This window comes from Pongo pygmaeus, chromosome 4 (genome assembly GCF_028885625.2).
Source record: "Pongo pygmaeus isolate AG05252 chromosome 4, NHGRI_mPonPyg2-v2.0_pri, whole genome shotgun sequence".
NCBI lineage: Eukaryota > Metazoa > Chordata > Mammalia > Primates > Hominidae > Pongo > Pongo pygmaeus.
The window spans coordinates 153,957,047-153,979,645 of NC_072377.2; the positions used below are offsets into that span (position 1 = coordinate 153,957,047).

General features: G+C 40.4%; 1 protein-coding gene across 11 annotated transcripts in view; it reads left to right on the forward strand.

Annotated features, from left to right (window-relative positions):
- Positions 1-22,599, forward strand: part of ABLIM3 (actin binding LIM protein family member 3) — a 119,167-nt gene that overhangs the window by 41,418 nt on the left and 55,150 nt on the right. For all 11 annotated transcript variants that reach the window (XM_063665261.1, XM_063665266.1, XM_054488278.2 and 8 more), the window contains 3 exons: positions 393-530; positions 15,264-15,447; positions 17,361-17,473. In XM_063665261.1, coding sequence (XP_063521331.1) covers positions 393-530; positions 15,264-15,447; positions 17,361-17,473 — 435 coding nt within the window. The remainder of the gene's footprint in view (positions 1-392; positions 531-15,263; positions 15,448-17,360; positions 17,474-22,599) is intronic.

Below are 22,599 nucleotides of genomic sequence, written 5' to 3' on the forward strand. Positions count from 1 at the left end.
TGAGTCAATTGCAAGTCCTAAATTCCCTTGGACAAGTTTGGGGCCTAATTTTAATTTAAAGCTTACTCAAAAGATAGTATTTCTGATAATTTACTTTGAAATACTCTACGTCCTCTTATTTGTCTTCATTCAGGGATTTGGCTTGTGTTCTTGCAAGGAAAGGCGATGCTCGCTCAAAAGTCCTTGCCTGCTTAAGGAGGTCTCTGGACATGTCTCATACCACTCAGTGCTGCCCTAGCTTGGCAGTCATCCTGATGATGAATTGAAGATACTTTGCACATCATTTCTTCCCCTTCCACTTTTTCTTCCAGCTACAATTATGATAATGTCTTGCCGCAGACTTTGTAAAGAATCAGGGCCTCTGGATAGTGATCTCTTTGTTTCTCTTACAGTTCCTTATCAGCAGAATCCTTACAATCCACGGGGCAGCTCCAATGTCATCCAGTGCTACCGCTGTGGAGACACCTGCAAAGGGGAAGTGGTCCGTGTGCACAACAACCACTTCCACATCAGATGCTTCACCTGTCAAGGTAGGAGGCTCAGCTCCCCCACTCTCTTCTTAGATTCCTGACCATTCTTGCACCACCAGGTCATGCCTCAGGGTCAGAAAGAACAAACACAGGCAGCTGGAATATCTACAAAGACCTAAAGAGACTTTCTCTGAGCCTCTTCTTATGAGATTCTCCCTTAGAATGAGGGCAGTGTGTTGGTATGTGAGGGAGACAAGGATCCTGGTAACCTTGGAGGGGCAGGTGCTGACCCAGAAGGAAAAAGACTAATCTGCAAGCTTAACTTACTCATCTGAAGAGATTCCTGGTTTGTGCCTATAAATCAATGTGAGAGCAAATGAAAGTGCAAACTATCTTGGATAAAATTCAGATAGTTTTTTTTTTTTTTTTTTTTTGAGATGAATAGCTATTCTATGACAATGTAGCAATCTTCAAAGGTTAAGTTTAACAAGGGAGAAGAGATATCTTGACCTTGGTAAGGTTTGCAATCTGGGAGCACATAGCTGTTAGGTCATCTCTCATTGTTACAGCTTACACAGGGCTAATTTATATAATCCTAGACTCAACCAAGCTAAGAGTTCCTAAAGAAGACAGATAATTAGCAGCAGGAAAAGGGACTCAGCTGAAAGAGCACAGAGAGCCCTCTGGCCCCGGGGGCAACACGCCCTTCCACAATGTCTCTCCAGCCTCCGCATTTGACCGCCTCATTCAGGCTTCCCTGCTCCACAGAGCAGCCATTCTAATGTTGGATTGCCCTGTGGGTTTAGAAAATGACCCAAAATTTGTAACTTTTTTGTTGATCTTATATTTGTCCTCATAAGTCTGAAGAATACTTTGTATTCGCTTTTCCCTTTGTCTGCTCTTCAGATACTCGTATCCAGGTTTTCCCCATGTCAAACTATATCACAGGTCCTTAAATTGGGTCTCATCTTAAATGATTCCAACAGTGTCATTGTCCTGGAGTCTTCCTCTTTGATCCATTCTAGTGTGTCACTGTCGTTCTTAAAGTATGATACTCAGAACAGATCACAGTTTTCAAGGTCTAGCAAATACAAAGGACTGCATTTCTGTTGATGTAACTGATATTGAACTGACTTCCTGAGAAGCCACTTCACACTACCGGCTTATGTTGAATTTAAGGTCAGTTGAAACCCCCGGTTCTTTTTATTTCACTAACCGCCTCAGTCTCATGCACCTGAGAGTGACTTCCCCTGCCATTGTGAAAATCCTGGACTTCTTTCTTCATGATCTAACTAGACTCTGCACTGAGCAAACAAATTACATATACGAATTTCCTAATTTGTTTATAGATGCATATACGAGATACATTTTAAGTGGTGTGATTTGAATTTTATATTGAGTATTGGCAAACCCCTTTAGTATAAGTTGAATTGCAAGAATATCTTGGTGAGTGATTATTTTTACACCCTCTGAAATTGAGGCAGGACAAAGTGTAAAGACAAGGAAATTGTTATAAAGTGGTAAAGGATATAATCATGTGATTATATTCTTAATAGAATGTATCAGTTACCTTTTACTTAAGCAAAAACTTAATAGCTTAAACCAATCGTTTATTTAGTTCATGATTCTCTGGGTTGGCTGAGCAGCATTTCCCAGTTTCTAGCTCTGCTTATCTCTACTGGCCTCATCATGATGATATGCATTTGGCGGGTGGGTCTGCTGGCAGTGGTTGGCAAGCTGCTAACCCCGGTGTCTCCACATAGCTTTTCATCCTCCAATGGGCTGGCTTGGGCTTGTTCATATGGTGGTCTCGGAGCTCCAAGTGCAATGAGAGAACAAGCTTTAATAGGTAAGACCTTTTCAAACCTCAGCTTAATGTCCTGCTGTTGGCCAAAACAAGCCAAATGGCCAACTCAGATTCAAGGTCACGGAGAAATAAACTTTGCCTTTTGTAGGGAGATCTGCAGCATCAGATTTCAAGGGTGTTAATACAGAAAGGAATAGTTTGGCCATTTTCACATTTACCACACGGAGTTTGTAGAATCTCTTTCAATGGAGATTTTAAGGGGAAAAAAATAGACCAATATTTTTCTGAATATTTTCAATGTCCGTTTACTTAAAGGTAAAACAAATGAGAGGATTTTTATTTCCAACAGCAATCAACATGACAATTAAGTACCCTGTTAGATAGCTTTCTCATCTAAAGAATCTAAAATTGTTATGAATTTCTTTTACGACTCTTTTAACATGCACTACCATGCTGACATGAAAGGAAGGAATCTACAGAGGCTAAAAATGGAAACAGAAACCCTGCTGTGACTCCCAATGCCTTATTTCATCCTGACAGTTTATCTTAAACCTTGGAGACCTTGAGCTTTTACTCTGTTGTCTAAATGGATCATGGAGAACAGGAGGCAAAGCTTAGCATCTAGTCAAAGTGGGAATCCAATAGAAGACCTATGTATAAAACTGTTTCCCCTGAAAAAAATGTTCTCAGTGTATGATGGATGAGAAATAAACTGGCTCTGGAGAGGGAGAGAGCAAGGAAACTTGCCTGTTCCAACTTTGGCACTGGGTAGAGGGGAATAAAACAGTGGCTCACTCCTGTAATCCCAGCAGTTTGGGAGACTGAGGCGGGAGGGTCACGAGGTCAGGAGTTTGAGACCAGCCTGGCCAACATGGTGAAACCCCACCTCTACTAAGAATACAAAAATTAGCTGGGTGTGGTGGCAGGCACCTGTAGTCCCAGCTACTCAGGAGGCTGAGACAGGAGAATCGCTTGAAGCCAGGAGGTGGAGGTTGCAGTGAGTCAAGATCACGCCACTGCACTCCAGCCTGGTGACAAATTGAGACTTCATCTCAAAAAAAAAAAATTATGAAAAATTACTTATGAAAATATCTGTCCGTAATCCACCCTTTACATGGATTCATGACTATATTCATGTTATATATTTGTTATAAATAAAAATTTATAACAAATATATAAAATATGTAATAGAGTCAAGCAGAAAATTTAAGTTACAGTGGTCTCCCACTTGGCAAATGGCAAAAACAAATGATACTCCTCTTTGGAGGAACTCAACTTTATTCCAGGCCTCAAAGACTTTCCACACATAGTGTTATTAGGAAAATGAGTAACTCACAGTCAGTCAAAAACATACAAATTATAATGGAATGAGAGCCAGCAGAAACAATGGCGAGCAGAATCAGAACCTCAACAACTTTGTATATTGAAATTTTCTGTCATTACATAATAACTATATTTAAACAAGCTACATTTAAATATTAAATATTAAAATAACTACATTTAAACAAGCTAGAAAATATGAGCAAAAAAAATCAACAGTGCATTATAAGCAATAGTGCAGAAGATTTGAAAAGGAAACAAATAAAACTTCTAAAAATAGAAATATATAATCTTTGAAATTAATTCAATGTATCAATTAAATAGCAGATTAGATGTTGCTAAAGAAAAAATTAATAAACCAGAAGATTTCATCCAAAAAAGGTTATACAGATAATAGATCAAAAATATGAGAAGGTGGTAAAAATAAAAAAGAAGCTAATATATGGAGAATATAGTGAGAGGTCCTGACATATATATCTAATCAGAGTTCTGGGGATAGATAATAGAGAACATGAGTGGGAGGACAATATTTGAAGAGACAACAGCTATGAATTATCTAGAGCTGTTGAAAGACACATATCCTTGAATCCAGAAAACCTAATAAATTCCTGCAGGAAAATTTAAAAGAAATCCACCTACAATACCAGAGTAAAACCTCAGATCATCAAAGAGCCGATCTTAAAAGTAGCCAGGGAGAAAAGACAAATCATCTGCGTATAAATGGTAAATGGACTGACAGCTGACTTTTCAGTAGCAACAAGGAAACTAGAAAACAGCAGAAGAATATATTTAATGTACTGAAAGAAATAACTGTCAAGGAAAGATTATGTATTCAGCAAAACTATCTTTCTAGAACAAAGACAAACCTACAACTAAGATTATACTTAATGGTGAAAGACCGAGTGTTTCTGTTAGATATGAGTTCTAAATTTCTTTTCAAAGAGTTAATATGTTAGTATGTTCAATTCTTTGCCTTCTACTTTTAAACTTAACTTCCTCGTAAAGCAACCTTTTTCAATTACCTACTCCACCCTGACTCATTCCGATTTCCTACTCCACCCTGACTCATTCCTATCACCTGCACCACCCTAACTCATTCTGATCACATGCTCCACCCTAACTCATTCAGACTACCTGCTACCTGCTCTGCCCTGACTCCCGCCAAAGCACTCACCCCGTCATTCTCTTTAAATTAGCCAATCGGAATTTGTTTAGCCTATGCAGTCTAACCCTAGCCAATAGGGAAACAACACAGCAGCAGGGGCCACGTGCCTCAGGGATAAGAACCCCTTCCCCTCCCTTGTCCAAGTGCACCCTCACCTTTGCTCCATCTGTAAGGGCGCACCCTTCTATAGTAATAACTTGCCTTGCTGAGAATTAAAAAGAAAATTTTATATTCTAGTGCTATTCTTTTTGCAGCACTGAAATTTTATATATAACATTTCCCTGTAAGATCAAAAACGACAAGAATGTCTGCTCTCACCACTTCTATTTGACATTGCATTTCAGGTTTGTGCTAGGTTAATTAAGGAAGAAAATGAAATAAAGGCATCCAGATTAAAAAGGAAGAAGTACAACTAATCTCTATTTGCACATGACATGATCTTTTATAGCAAATCCCAAGAAATACTAAAAAATTATTAGAACTAGTAAGTTTATCAGGGTTTCAAGATATAAGATCAAATACCAAAATCAATTATATTTCTATACCATAGCAATAAACAATCTGAAAATAAAATTGAGAAAACAGTTCCACTGGCAATAGCATCAAAGAAATACATAGGAATGAATTTAACAAAAGAAGTTCAACATGTGTTCTATGAAAACTACAAAATGTTAAACAAGGCCTAAATAAACGGAAAGGTGTCCCTTGCTCATAAATCAAAAGACTTATTTATTATTAAGATGGCAGCACTGGCTTGCAGATGGCTGCCATCTTGCTGCATCTTCGCATGGCAGAGAGGGAAAGGGAGAGAGCGACAGTCAGCAAACTCTCTAGTGTCTGTTGTTTTAAGGGTACTAATCTCATCGTGAGGGCCCCACCCTTATGATCTCATCTAAACCTAATTATCACACAAAGGCCCATCTCCAAATACTGGGATGTTGGTGGTTAGGGCTTCAACATATGAATTGGGGGTGGGGACAGAATTCAGTCCATAGAAAATGCAATCCCTATCAAAATCTCAGCTGGCTTCTTTGCTGAAATTGATGGTCTGATCCTAAAATTCATATGGAATTTCAAGGGACGGACATAGAATAGCCAAGCAATCTTTAAAAAGAACGGAAGTTGGAGAACTCACACTTCCCACTTGTAAATTTGCTACAAGGCTATAATAAACAAGATAGGGTGGTACTAGCACAAGGATAGGCATAGAAATGAATAAAATCAAAAATATAAACATAAACTCATATTTATGGTTGGTTAATTTTCAACAAGGCTGTTGAGATAATTCAAGAGGGGAAGAATGGTCCTTTCAAAAAAAGGTGTTTGGAAAACTGAATATTCATATGCAAAAAATGAAGTCAGGCTCTTTCTTTACACATACATAAAAATTAACTAAAAATTGATCAAAGACCTAAATGTAGAAGGTAAAATTGAGAAACTCTTAGGAAAAAATATAAGAATAAATCATTGTGATCTTGAGTTGTGCAAAACCTTCTTACTTATGACACCAAAAGCTCAAGCAACAAAGAAAAAATATATTAATTAGATATTATCAAAATTTAAAACTTTTGTGCTTCAAAATACACCATCAAGAATGTGAAAAGACAACCCATAGAATAGGAGAAAATATTTGCAAATTATAAATCTGAAAAAAATTTGTGTCTTGGCTATGTAAAGAATTCTTACAATTGCATAATAAGGAGAAAAATAACCTAATTTCAAAATGGGCAAAGGATATGAATAGACATTTATCCAGAGAAGTTATACGAATGTCCAATAAGCACATGAAAAAATGCTCAACGTCATTAGCCATCAAAGAAATGCAAATCAAACCACAATGAGATGCCACTCCACATCTACTAGAATGGCTATAATCAAAGAGATAGATAACTAGTGTTGATGAGCATGTGGAGACATTAGAACTCTCATACATTGCTGGTGGAAAGGAATGTAAAATGGTGCAGCTTCTTGGGAGAATAATCTGGCAGTTCCTCAAAAGATGAAATGTAGAGTTACCATATGACCCAGCAATTCCAAATTCCGCTCCTCAGTATATACTCAAGAGAAATAAAAATACATGTTCACACAGAAATATATGAATGAATGTTCATGGCAGCATTATTCATAATACCCAAAAAGTAGAAAAACTCAAATCTTCATCAACCAATGAATGGATAAATAAAATGTGATCTATCTCCACAGAGGGATACTATTTAGCAATAAAAAGGAAAGAAATACTAATAAATGCTCCAATGGGAATAAACCTTGAAAACACGTGAAAGAAAACAGTCACAAAAGGCTACATATTGTAGGATTTCATATGTATGAAATGCTCAAAACAGGCAAATTATATAAAGACAGAAAGCAGATTCATGGTTATCTAGGGCTGGGGGTGGTTGGAGGAAGATAAGGAGTGATTTGTAATGGGTTGGCGGCTTGTTTTGGAGGTGATGAAAACGTTCTGGAATTAGATAGTGGTAATGATTGCACAACTTTGCGAATATGCTAAAAAATGGTTGAATTGTACATCTTAAATTGTTGAGTTATATGACTTCTGAGTTGTATCTCATTAAAACTGTTAAAATGAACTGGGTGCAGTGGCACACACCTGTAATCCCAGCACTTTGGGAGGCCAAGGCGGGCGGATCACCTGAGCCCAGGAGTTTGAGAGCAGCCTGGGCAACATAGCGAAGCCTCTTCTCTACAAAAAATACAAAAATTAGCTGGATGTGGTGGTGCATGCCTGTAGTCCCAGCTACTTGGGAGGCTGATGTGAGAGGATCATTTGAGCCCAGGAGGCGGAGGTTGCAGTGAGTTGTGATCACGCCACTGCACTCCAGGCTGGTCGACAGAGTGAGTCCCTGTCTCAAAACAAAACAAAAACTGTTAAAATAAAAGACCCAAAGCAAAGTAAAAACACGTTTAGATTTTTTAAAACTGAATTTACCAACAACAAACTCTCATTAAATGAAATTACAAAGTATGTTCTGTAAGCAGAAGAAAAATGATCCCCAGATGGCAGAACTGAGATGAAAGATGGCATGGTTAGCAAAATCTTAATGAAAATCAGAAAACACTTGAAACTGAAAGATAACAAAAATACTATGTATCAAAAACTTGCATTACAAAATGTGGTTTAAAGTGGTACTCAGAGGAAAATGTGTAGCCTTAAATTATCATAACAGAAAAGAATTAAGTTCGAAAACCATGAACTAAGTGTTCAATTCAAAAAGTTTGAAGAGCAGAATGAATCCAAGTAAAATAGAAGGAAGGAAATAATATAATAGACATTAATCAAAGAAAAAACACACAGTGGACAGGATTAGCAAAAGTTGATTCTTTAAAAATACAAGTAAAATAGACAAAATTCTGGCAAAATTATTCAAGTAATGGGAGAAAATATACAAATCAACAATCTTAAGAATTAAAATAGGGACATCACTGTAGTTGCTATTAAAATTAAAGACATAAAAAGAAATATTGTAAACAATTTTAGAGTAATAAATTTTAAAACTTAGATAACAAAATTTATCAATTCTTGAGTGCAAATTAAAACCTACTCAAGAAGAAATTTTGAAACCTGAGTAGTCCTATAATCATCCAAGATATTGAATTGGTGAATTTGTAGTTAAAACTCTTCTACCAAAGAAACAAAAATCAGCATTGGAATCAAGTTCTACAAAACATTCAAAAACAAATCATCTATGTCTTATAGAAAGTCTTTCAGAGAAGAGAAAAAGGGTACACTTCCCAACTCATTTGAGCCAGCACAATACCAAACAAGGAAAAATAATCATATGTCCATATCATTCATGAACATGGATTTTAAAATCTTAGACAAAATATTAGCAAACCAAGTTTAGAAAAGTGTGAAAAATATAGCATAACTGACCAAGTTGAGTTTATTCTAGAAATTTGAAATTGGCTTAATATTAGAAAACTGGTTAATGTATTTTGCTATAAAGATAAGAAAGGATAAAAATATTTGATTATTTTAATAGAGTAGAAAAGGTGCTAGATAAAATTTAACACCCACTTATACCTAGTTATTTTTATTTTTATTTTTTTGAGACAGAGTCTTGCTGTGTCACCCAGGCTGGAGTGCAGTGGCACGATCTCGGCTCACTGCAAGCTCCACCTCCTGGGTTCATGCCATTCTCCTGCCTCAGCCTCCTGTATACCTAGTTATTTTTAAAACTAGGAGGAATTGAAGAAAGCCGTCATAATTGATAGATTATGTATACAAAAACTATAAAGGAAACATTTAATGGTAAAATGCTGAAGGCATTCTCTAAGATCAGGAACAAGATAGAGGTGCTCACTGTCATGACTTCTGTTCAACATTTGGCCTGGAGGGTCCTAGACAATCCAGCAAGATATAGAAATAAAAGTTATATGGTTTGAAAAGGAAAAAAAAACTGTTATTATTTTTAGATTATATAATCGTCTGCATAGAAAACCCAAAAGAATCTACAATTTAGTAAAATCAATAAGAAAATTAGTTTATAATAAGGAGAAAGGAAAAGAGCCCATTGGTCACTTTTAGATAATGCTGGTGAAATCATTATTTTGAAACAAATAATATGGGCAAAGAATCAAAACTTTAACCTATTGTACAAACTGTACAGTACTTAACTGTAAGCAAAGGGTTGATGAAAATTTCTATCTACAGAAACACTCCACCTACGAGCACCCGTATTCCCAGCTACTCAGGAGGCTGCGGCAGGAGAATGGCATGAACCTGGGAGGCAGAGCTTGCAGTGAGCCAAGATCATGCCACTGCACTCCAGCCTGGGTGACAGAGTGAGACTCCGTCTCAAAAAAAAAAGAAAAAAAAAAAAAAAGAAAGAAACACTCCACCTAATAAATGAAGAATTAAATAATTAGAATATTTTAATTTTGCAAAGCTTTAATGAAATAGTGTATCTAGCAATGATCATCAGTAGCCATTTCTACTCACCAACACCACCCCCCAAATCATAGAAGTGCAGAACATCAATGGAGTATTATTCCTAAAAAGAAAAAAAAATCAGACCTGAATTTCAAGTCTGTAGATATAACTACCATTTATAGAAAATGTAAAAGAGAGCAGAACAAGTTAATCAACACCATAGGGATACAATCAGCAAAATCCAAACTGTAGAAATGACTCAGTCTCTTTAATAAATACATTGCAAGGAGAAAATAAGAAGGAAAAATAACTAGCAATTAAGGGACTTAAGAGGCACATCAAACAAATGCAATGTGTGAACCTTGATAGATTTTTATTCAAACAACTAGTCACTAAAACAAAAAAAGAAAAGAAAAAAAGGATGGGATAATTGGAAAAACTTGAACACGCTGACTTGATAATGCCTTAATAGACATTATTTTCAATGCTTTTAGATTATTGTGGTTGGCTTTTGTAAAGAGTCATAATATTTTAGAGGTACATTCTGAAATAATAATACTAAAAAGAAAGTCAATAAAAATTTATTAAGGTTACTAAATACAGAATAAATATAGAAAAAAATTGCATTTGTATTCACCATTAACAATCAAGACACTATTTACCTGAATAAGAAAAAAAGTTTAATTTAGAAATAAATTTTATAAAGTTGTATAAGATAAAAATTATAAAATTGTTAAATTTATAGAATATCATAAGAAAGACATTAAATACCTAAATAATTTTTTAATATGGTAAGTTCTCCGATAGAAAGATAGGAATATCAAAAAGATGACAGTTCTACTCTGGTTGAACTATATATTCAAAACAATTCTAATACATTCCATAAGGTTTTCCATAGAAATTAAGAAATCAATTAAAATTATATTCTTGACAAAAGGCCAGGAATAATCAAAGCATTCCTAAAGAACAACAAAGCAAGAGGGCCTGTCCTACCAGATATCATCATTTGTTATTAAAACCTATTAAGACTGTGTGATCTTGGATTAAGGACAGATAAAAAGACCAATGGAACTGAATATAGAACCAAACACAAACTTTCATATACATGGAAACTTGCTTTTTGCAGATCAGTGGGGAAAGATTAGACTGCTTAATAAATGATGCTGAGATGATTAATTATCCATGTGGGAGAAAATCAGATCCCTACTGTATATCATTCCCTAAAGTCAATTCCAGGTGGATTTGCTTTACTATGAAAGGCAGCTCAATAAAATTTTTAGAAGACAATATAGGAGATACCTTTTTAGGATTTCAGGGTAGAGAATAATTTGTGAAACATGACACAGAAAGGGCAATCTATAAAGGAAAAGATTCACAAATTCAACAACATAAAAACTGAGAACTTTGGTTCATCCAAAAACAAGAAAAGGGGAGCAAAAAGCAAGCCCCAAATTGCAGAAGATATTTGTAATAAATGACTGAAAAAAGATTGATTTCCAAAATATATTAAGAATTTCTACAAGTCTAAAATGTATAAAAGGAGCAAAAAACATTAGCAAGTATTTTAACATTTGAAAAAAATTCTCAATTTGATTAACCATTAGGGAAATGAAATTTAAAAATCACCAAATGATAAATGATATCATTTCACATCCACTATGTTGACCAAATATGTCAGATATTACTAAGTACTTTTGATGATATATATCAGTAGGAACTGCTGGTGGGAAGGTAAATAGGAAAAGCTCTTTGGAAAACAGTGAGGCATTACCTCACAAATGCAAGAATGTTTAGAACAGCATTTCCACAAAAGCAAAAAATTGCAAGTAGCTCAAATGCCCTTCAGCAGTGGAGTAGACCAACTGTGATGTATTCAGGCAATGGAATACAGCACAGCAGTGAAAATGAGTGAACTGCAGTTACGTGCATCGACGTGGATGAATCTCAACACACAATACTGAGGGAATGAAGCAGGCACGGGGCAATTGCAGTATGACTCCATCAACATAAAGTTCAAAAAGAGGCCAAACTAAACAAAATATTGTTTATGGATACATCACAGGTGGTAAGACTATAAAGTAAAGCAAGGGAATGATAAACACATAATTAGGGACAGTATGGGACAGAGGTGCTCTTAAGGAGAGGAGAACAGGCTTCTAAGAAATTGGTGATGTTCTGTTTCATAAACTCGGTAGTGGGTACATGGGAGTTATTTTACTATTCTTCTTTAAACCGTACATATATATTTTATACATTTTCTCTATGTATCATATATTTCACAATGAAATGTTCTGAATAATGAATTAGATCACCCTCAGGCGCCCTTCTAACTCTTGGATTTTGAAATTTCATAAAATCCATTCTCATTCAAAAAGTTGAAAATCACTAAAACTGTATGACAGAGTCTTGGACTTTCTGATCTAGATGTGTCCTCAGTTAACCACCCAGCCCCTTCATCTTACAAATGAGCTCCAGAGAGCTGGGGTAACTTTTTCAAAATCTCCCAGCACTTGAGTGCTAGAACAAGACCACAGACAAAGGTCCGATAACCTACAAAACATCACATTGTTCACTGACATATTCCGGGGCTGTGTGCAAGCCCTCTTTCTGGGCCTTATATTTACATTGAGCATTTATTCTGGATTTGCTCAAAGCAGTTTTAACGTTCAATATTGCGTTCCATTGTCAATCCATATGGTCTGCTTTTTTTAATTGATAGACTTCATTATTTTGATTCACAGAATAATGACTGTCTCAGGTGTATTCATTCCACATCAGTTCCATACTGCAAACCCTCTCCCTGGCTTTCCTGTTATTTGAATGTCTGGCTCCACTCAGCCTCAGATTCATCTGTCATGCTGGTCCAGCTTGCCTTCCATCCCTGTGCTCCCCACTGTATTTCCAGGAACCCCTGAGAGGCTTATCAACCTTTACATCCTTTCTACTGAAAGCTTCCTCCTTCAGCTCCTTGGGGGAAACGGAGGACTGATTGTTCCAAGTTTTCCTACGGTCGCCTGGATTTCTCCACTGGGAGAGGTGGCTCTGGGGGTGGAGTTGGCAAGGGAGACAAAGGAGAGAAAAAAAAAGGGAAAAAACAGGAGCTGTTTCCAATGAGGTTGTAGGCCATGACCTAATTGATTCCACAGCCATGAAGTCAATTGCTCCACCACCTGCATGGCCCAGAACAGCCTGTGCTCTGGCTTTGCCTGCTCGTGAGACCAGACATTGTTTGATGCGATGAGTTTTCATAATGCCTGATGGAAGATGAACCCTTCCCAGACTTCTGCCACCACCACCATCTCCACCATACTCCTGCCTCTTCATAGGGGTGGGGTCGGGGGCCACAGGCAATGCTCCACACTGAGTTTAAAATGTTTAGGCGTATAGTAAGCCCTAAAGGAAGCTTTTCTTCTCATAGACTTACAGCATGTCAGTTCTAAAAGAAAAGCTCAGCCCCTTCATTCTGCGTACGAGTGAACAGAGGCCCCAGAGAAGTGAGGGTAAAGTTCACCGTTGTCCAGAGACTCAGTGGCAGTGATAAGACCAGAGGTTGGGTGGTCTGACTCTCAGACCACTGTGTTTCCCACTGTCCTGAGCTGTTCCCTCCCCCCATGCAGTGACTTCTGAAGCTGCCTCCTCCTCACTCAGCCTCACCCCTTAAGCCTCCAGTCCCCAAAGGTGAACAAACATTTATGAAATATTTCTGGCATTCACCTGGCAGTCTCTCCTATTTTTAACCTGGCTGCTTTTGCAAAACAACTTCCCCTGTTAAAGGTGAGATAGTATCTGCTGGGGTGTTTTCACTCAGTTCCAGGTTGACTCTTCAGACTTACAGTCTTGCTAACTATCTTATTGGTTTTCCCATCATTGATCACCCTTGGGAAAGCTGACTTGTACTAACCAAGTCCTCAGGAAACTGATGTAGAAAGCCAGAATACCTGTTCATCAATGTAGACAAGAGGTGTGACCTAGAGTTGGATTGTTTCATGGTGGCCTGGCCAGCACCTGGCCTCTCAGAGGCAATCTAGGTGGAAAGTCAGTCCATCAGACAGCAGCCTCAGAACCAGGGGAGCTGGTGACAGGATTTCAATGGGCCCCCCAGTTGCCTTCCTTTGATTGCTAACCAGGCCCCTTCCTCACTGGCGCATCCTTGCTTTAGCTGATTGGTACATTCAGTGGGTTACTACAGTTCTGGTGGCCCTGTGAGCCATTTATTCCCTTGGAAGAAATTTTGCATCTTTCTGCTCTGCCCATCATGTATTGATTTCACAACTTAACTCCTTACAGGTAAATCTCATATTTCTAAGTCCTTCAGTGGGGGTGGATCTCACATAATTCAATTGTTGAAACACCTATAAATCTACTTGTTTTTCTATTTTGTCCTACATTTATTTCTCCCTATTATCCAAAAGAATATTCCAAGAGACTTTATGAAATGCCTTGTAAAATCCTGTTGCATCTCTGTTCAAAAGCCATCAATGCAATTGATCATTTTTGCAGCTGAGTGATGGAGAATTATTACAATCTTCTCCCATTTTTGTATACGTTTGAGATATTTTTCTAAATTTTTCTAAACTAGGGAAAAAACCATCCATGGCTCTTCAGTATCCTACAAAACCTAATCTTCTTAAACTGGATTCAGGCCTTCTTCCAACTGGTCTGAACAATCTTTTCCTGCATTACTTCCCACCATTTCCTACAAACACCACCCCTACTTCTAGCCTTCACACAAATATCACTTGCACCTTCCTGCCTCTGTGCTTTGGCTCATTCATTCTGTTCCTTTAGTGTTCAACTCAGACGCTACCTCCTCTGAAAAGCCTCCCATGATCCCTTGCAACTGACAAGGCTTCCTTCTTCTACCTCATTCACAGTCCTTACTGCTTGCACCGGTTCCGTGGACCATCACCGATGATATGGGACATTTTTTCTATATGATCTTCTCTCTGCAGCATTTTTAGCTCTTTGAAATTCAGGGATTGTGTTTTATTCTTCCTGCCTGGGAATAGATGCCCCCCACTCCTTATGGCTATGGTGAGCACAGATTCTAGACTTCAAGTCATCCATCCCATTGCCATCCAAAGGTGTCTCCAGGTTGGGATTTGGAGCATATGGTCCTCACACTGCTCCTCACCTGGCACAGAATCATGCACATAGAAAGTACCCAGGAAATGTTTAACTGAATGATTCTTTTATTACATTCATATTTCCACCAGCTGTGCGGCCTTGCGTGAGCCACATGGCATTAAACTTTTCATTTCTGTATTGGGAGGATTGTACACCCAGTGCTTCTTAGTGTGCATCAGAATCAGCCTAGTGGGGTGAGGGAGTGCTGTTCAAATGCAGATGCCCAGGCCTCAGTCCCATGGAGCCTGATTCAGGCCCAGGCATCTGGACTATAAGAAGCTCTGGGGGTGATACTGATGCTAGTGGCCTACTGGCCATTCTTTAAGGAATACTGGCCCCAAAGGCCTGTGAAGTCTGACATGCTACCATTCTGTGGCCACTCATGACACAGTGAGACACCAGCCTTTCCCCCAGTGAGGACCTTCTGCTTGCAGACCCTCCCTGGACTCAATCTGCCCTTGTTTTCCTCCTTGTTTCCCCAAGTATGTGGCTGTGGCCTGGCCCAGTCAGGCTTCTTCTTCAAGAACCAGGAGTACATCTGCACCCAGGACTACCAGCAACTCTATGGCACCCGCTGTGACAGCTGCCGGGACTTCATCACAGGTGAAGTCATCTCGGCCCTGGGCCGCACTTACCACCCCAAGTGCTTCGTGTGCAGCTTGTGCAGGTGAGTGGGCGACCAGCAGGGCCTGGGACCCTCTGCATAAGCCCCCGGGGCAGGGGAAGACCTGGCTTTTTCCAGGAAGTTCTGGGATTTACAAGGTTTGTGCTGGTCACTTAGATTTCTGGAACCTCAGGTGTGGAGGGATCTGATGGGCCAGTGGTTTTCAAACACTGTAGCATCTGAATCTTTCTTATAAAATACAATCTGATCTAAAACACTGGTTTGTCCTGTGATAGAGGCAGAGTGAGGATCTGCACGTCTAAACTCAGCCTCCCAATTCCTCTCAAAAGGCCCCCAAAGAAACCACTGATTCTCTCAGAACTCAGTTTGGAAACTGTGGATCTGGCCCATCCTCCCACACCCTCATCCACAGGTGGGACACAGATGTCTGTTCATAGCCTTCCTCCATCATCCTGGCACCACCTCATGCTGTTGGAGTGGCCCTGGCAAGTGACCCCCACCTCTGTAAGCCTCAGTTTCTCCACAAGTAAAATGGAGGTCAAAGCCATTCCAACCTCATTGGGTTTTCTTGAAGATCAATGAGATGATGATGCAAAGATATTAGCTCAGTGATCAGTATGTGAGAGTGTCTGTTTTTATTATTCTTTTCATTATCATGATGATAGTCATCTACCTTCCCTCAGGACATCTCCAGGGATGGAGAGTTCATCCCTGCCTCCTGCTTCACCTTCCGCATCTCCATCACTTGTTAATTCAGCAAGTGTACATTAAGACTCCACTGAATGCCAAGCAACACATTAAGGAGATGAAAAAATGAAGAAAGCTCAGCCCTACCCACAAATACATTAAATGTTAATGGACAGCTCTGATTACATCATAAGTAAAGCATGATTAGAGTATATACATATTTTTTAATTGGGAAAGGAATGTATGGATTAATTATTCTCCACATAAAATAACCACCAGTCACTTACCAGTTAGAATAACTAGTTAGAGTTTCTGATTGAGACTAATGACAGAGTGTGTAAGAAAACATAATCCCCTCATGGAATTCATTCATCTACCCAGCTCTTAAAACCTGAGCCCTGAGCCCTGGAATCCCAGACCCATCAGAGGTTAGCACAGAGGGTTCCTATGGTACAAGATGAGGTTTCTGTCAAGCCAGGTGACTCCCCAAGATCATGCAATGTCTTTCTACCAAAAGCTAGTGGCTGAGCCACAATAAGAACATAGCTCCCCCGACTCTCACCCCAGTGCTCCCTCCATCATGCCACAGTGCTAATACAAGGGCAATGGAGCCCCTGGGAGCCAATGTTAGGTGCTGTGCTGAGAGTCCTCATAACAGGCATCCCACTGCACGGGTGAGAGCAGCTCAACAGTGGGCGTGATGGTGCCGGGGATTCTGTATATGGTTCATAATTTAGTTGGGGAGGCAGAGCATGTACAAATTTGAGACTCCTCAGCTGTGGAAACTGAACAAATCCAGATGAGAAGAGGAAGAGATTATTTGCAGACTTACAAACTTCCTCTTGGGAAGGGGGATTTTCAAAAATGCCTGAGTAGTAAAAGGAAGAAATTTTGGTAAGTTTGGGAGTTGAATGAATTATTAACATATGGGGATAAATCAAATTGGGATGGAAAAAGTCCTTCCAGAAGAGAGAAAAAGTATATGAGGAGTTAGTAACCTCTACTTCTTACAGCACAGACAAGTAAGGTCAGATAAGCATCATGATCTGCCCAAAATATACAAACAGCCTAACTGGGCTCCAGTTCTTGCTGCCAGGCCCCTAATTGAGCAGTTTAGTTGGCCTGTCACTGTGAACAGCATTTGAATTTGCGTGGTGCTCTAGAAGTCAAGCTGTATGTGTTACCAAAGTGCTTTGAGCACATGTGTGGTTAGCAACAGAATCCCTCAGAAGAGGGTGTGTTGAATTTCTCCCTCATCCCACTTGCAGGAAGCCTTTCCCCATTGGAGACAAGGTGACCTTCAGCGGTAAAGAATGTGTGTGCCAAACGTGCTCCCAGTCCATGGCCAGCAGTAAGCCCATCAAGATTCGTGGACCAAGCCGTGAGTCCTCCCCACGGGTATCTCCCTGTCCATTGGTGTGATCTCTCTGGGCTCCCCTCTCCCAGCACTGCCAACTGCTCCCACGGGCCTGGAGGGAAGTGGGAGAGGTTCCCAACCTGGAGGCCTCCTGCATCATGACCCTGTTGGCATGTGGCCCAGACTCACAAACTTCACAAGCACAATGCAGGGAAGAGGGGCTGCCTGGCCATAAACAGTGGTAGCCAGTGCCAATATTTGCCGCATGGTATGTCTCCTCTGGGACAAGCTGAGTTCCTGATCTTATGTCCCACGGATACCTCAATAGGGCTGATCAAGTGTCTTTTCACGAGTGGCTCTGAATTTTTACCGACTCCACCAATAAGAATTGGCAGACATGGCTTACAGAAGAGGTAGTACGGGGTGCCCTGGGAGCAAACCACAAGAGCTGTGTTGGTGCCTCTTAGAGTGTTCCATAGACCACTGCATCAGCTTCACTGTGGGACTTGTAAAAATGCAAATGTCTGGGCTCACCCTGCACCTCTAGGGATGGAACCTAGGAATCAACATTCCTAGTAAGCTTCCTGGGTGATTCATTTGCTGTTCCTGAGATTCAGAACCACTGTCTAGGGATAAAGGCAGCATCTGTCATGCCATGATGAATGTTATGTTTTATCACCAACCACAGATTTGGAGGGAAACTGAGGACCAGGAGCATGCCTCAGAATGGTCATTCTAATTTGTGGGATGTCCATCCCACTCAAGTGTGCCTAGTGATAAGATATCTAAATCACTGTTCCCAGATGCCATTGGCAGGATGCTGCTGCACGTGCCCACACACACATAGACCCAGCCCTCTTGGTCTTGGTAAGCCACACTAGGCTCCAATGTTCTTTCATGTTATATGACACTCTCACTGGCCTCGACAAGAGAATCAGTGAAAATTCCATTAGCCTCCTGTGCTGCATCACTGTGCGGGTGCAGGGTGCTGCTGTTGGCCATGGCACCAGCAGAGTCAGCATGCTGGGCTGCATCCAGCCAAAGAGAGTAAGCAGAGATCACCCCGAGTCATCAGGGCTTAGCTCTCAGGGGCTCCCCTGGAGTCCATTCAGCTATGGTGAGCTGAGGAGAAAGACAGTGGGAAGGCTCCCTCCCTTGCCTGCTCTTCCTTTCAGCCAAATCAGATCTGTTCCTGGAATGTGCAGAGCCCTTTCTTCGGCATCCTTGATGATGCTCAAGAATAAATTGCTGCTCCAACCAGGTTTCCATGTCAAGGTGGCTGAGTGCATACAGTGTTATCCTTCACAGCTCCTTGAAAGCATCATCTAGAGTGACAGAAAAACAAGGAGGCTGGGATGTGGGACCACGACCCTGTGGCCAGTGCTGCTGAGGACCCCAGAGACTGATGGGGCCACGTGTGAGGTAACAGAGGGAGAAGTGAGCCTGAGTCAGGAGGCTGCCAAACTTCTGCATGCTGCAAAGCAGTCATGAAGCCTCCCTGAGACTCAGTTTACCCAGTTATGAAAGAGGGATGGAATTTCCTATCTTCCTCACAGGAGCGTTGGGGAAAGCAAATGTATTAGTTCAGGGATCAAACTAAGATACATTGCTTGTATAAAATGCTCTATAAATACAGAGTGAGGGATGATATTGGCATGGAAGTTTAATATAGAAAGTACACCAAAAGAAGTTGAGAATAAGACTCCTGGGTCAGTTGTTATTTCCCCTAGTTTGGGTTGTGTGTTACTGTATGCATTTGTGCTGCACCTATCACCTACTCTTTAGGTGGGATATTTCTTCAGCTGAATGTGGGAGTCTCACATGTGAGTATGTTTTCAAAGAGAGGCTCCCAAATGTGTCCACCATAATTTGGATGATTAGGAGGTAGAAGAAGGTGTGGAAAAAGTGAGTCAAGAGGAGCAAATGAGCACATGGACAGTTTCCTGTGGGGGCATGCTTAGTATTATAGCTTATCTTGTTACTCACAAAGTAAAGACATCAATCCGTGATTGATCACTGATTGTCTACAGTGGTGTGTTTTATAGAGGTATTTTCTCCAAAGGTGATCACTATTCATGCTGCAAATGCAAAATAGCTCCTGACTAGATGGGGTGTTGGAAGGTCTTCTGAGCTCCCATGGGATACAGGAAACCAAAGCCAGGTGTAAGAGATGGCTAAGAAAAAGAACATATCATGGAAAAGAAAAAGAAGAACAAAATAATTGGGTTTTTTTAAGCTACAAGTGTGATGTTTCATCTCTGGAGAGTAAATAAAGATATTCTGGAAAGTCAGGAGCAGTGTCTACTCCAAAGAGACCAAGAAAAATACTCAGGAACTGTCAAGAGAATATAATTCTGTTACTTACCACAGGAAGAAGAAATGTTTCCTCACTGACCTCACTGAGAAAAATCAGCAACAATAGCAGCAGAAACCCCACCACCACCACCTTCACCATCACCATCACCACAATAATCATCATCATTGCAAACATTGATTGACTGTTACTATTTCCAGGCACTGCACAGACCTCAGTGAGAAGAATCAGCAGCAGTCTCAGCAGCAGCACCACCACTGTCATCACCATCTTATCACCACCATCACCATCATCACTAACATCACCACCATTGCCATCACACCACCACCATAACCATCATCATCACTAACATCACCACCATCACTACCATTGCCATCACCATCACACCGCTACCCCCACCATCATCATCACTAACATCACCACCGTCACTACCATTGCCATCACCATCACACCGCTACCCCCACCATCATCATCACTAACATCACCAACATTATCATTATCATCACTACTATCATCATCACCACAATCATCACCACCACTATCTTCACCATCACTACCATCATCATGAACAATACCATCAGTGCCACCACCATCATCACCACCAACACCACTGCCACCACCAACACAATCACTACCATCATCCCCACCACCACCACCTCCATCACTACTACCACCATAACCACCATCATTGCTAACACTGATTGACTGTTACTGTTGCCATATACTGCAAAAACCTCATTGAGAACAATCAGATGCAGTAGCAGCAGTACCACTGCCACCACCATCATCACCGTCACCTTCTCCACCATCATCACCATCATCATGACCAACACCATTGACACCACCACCACAATCATCACCAACACTGTGTCTCCAACATGATCACTACCATCATCACCACCATCACCACCCTCATCACCATTATGAACAACACCACCATCACCATCAATACCATTGTCACCACCAACACAATCACCACCACCTTCGCCAACACTACCATAATCACCACTATTACCACATCGCCAGCACCAGCAGCATCAACACCATCACCACCATTATTATTACCACCATCATCACTGTCACCATCATCACCACCAACACTGTCAACACCAACAATACCAGCATCACCACCACTAGCATAGATTATTACTATTGTCAAGCACCTCACTAAGTGTTTTATACAGATATTTCATTTAATCATTACAACAGCCCTATGAGGGAGATAAGAGTAATTATTTTATAGATGAGAAAACTGAGACTCAGTGAGCATAAATGACTTGCCCAAAGTCACCCAGATAATGAGTAATGGAACTAGAATGCGAGACCAGCCAGTCTGGCCTTAGATCCTATTCCCTTAACACCCTGTACCAGAGACATGACTTGCAACTTGGGAAGTGTCTAGTCTTCCTGGATTAGTTGCCTAAAACAAGGTACGGAGTTTGCTATGACTCACAAAACCCACTCATTTTTGCTGACTTAAATAGAATGAATGACACAGTCTAAAAAGGATAAAAATGGCTGTCTAGCGTCTTTAGGGGGCCTCAGTTTATAACTGAGGGATCTGAGAGGGACAGGTGGTAGCATCATACATTCTGCCAGCTAAAGATTATAATTTTGGAATAGAAAGGAACATATGGAGGAGTGGACAGCTGGCTCTGCAGACACCAACTTGGAACAGGGTGTGGTTTTCCTGATTCTATTTATTACACCAGACCCACGGGCTCCTGGGTGGCATGCCTGAGGCTCCACTGGTAGTCAAGAGTGAAAGGAGGAAGAAGAGGGAGAAAAGGTCCTAATAAATAAGAAGCTGATATAATGGGGGAGCAGCAGTATAACATAAAAAGAAAAGCCACATGGAGAAGACGTCCCAGAATTCTCACAGGGAATCAGCAGGCTTCCCTACAACAGGACTATCGCTCCTGGCTTCAGAACAGGGATTGGGTAATGCACAGAATGTGGGTTAAAAACAGGAGAATGTGAAATAATAATGACAACAACCACTTATTGGATACATATGGGCCAAGCATTGTGCTAAGGCCTAACGGGCCTGATTTTAATTAACCTTCACACCAGTGTTTTAAGGAAGATATTCAGATGAGCAAGTCTGGGCTTAGAGAGCATACAACTCATAAGGGAAGGAGCTGGGATTCTCTCCTAGGCCAATTTCCCACCACTCACTCCAACTCTCAGCCCAGCCTCTGACCACTGCGCTGTACTATCTCCTACAGCTTAACTCAAGGGGCTAAATTCATCTCAGATGTACCACTGAAAGTTGAAGAGATAGGATTCATTACTAGAATGTGGCCACGAAAGGATACAGCTATGCAATAAGTTTTTTTGAAGAAACGGAGAATTGTGTTGTTTGCCAATAACATGTCTTTCTCCATGGAATCCACAAGTGAATTTGATCAGTGGATGACCATGTCAAGCAGAAAAAGTGTAAGGAATAAAGAAGAGAAAAACTATAATTGTCTTTAATTATTTAAAAGAACTGTCATATGGGAAAACAGGTAGATTATTCTCGATGCATAAAAATGGGAGCAGTCACAGGAGTCAAGTCTCGGCTCCATATAAAGAAGACAGTCATGACAATCATACCTGTCCAAGGGCAGAGTGGACTTCCTCACCACCCCCTCCTCAGGAGGGGTTAAACTGCCCACTACTGGAGGTGATTAAGCAGAGGAGGGGTGCCCACTTGTCGAGAATGCTGTAGGTTACTGCATTGGGTGGGATGTTTGACCAAATACTCTGTGAACTCCAAACCCCTATGGAATTTTTAGGCCCTGCTGGGGAGGCCCACAGAGACACAAGTTCAGTATTACTGGCCTAGAAAGCT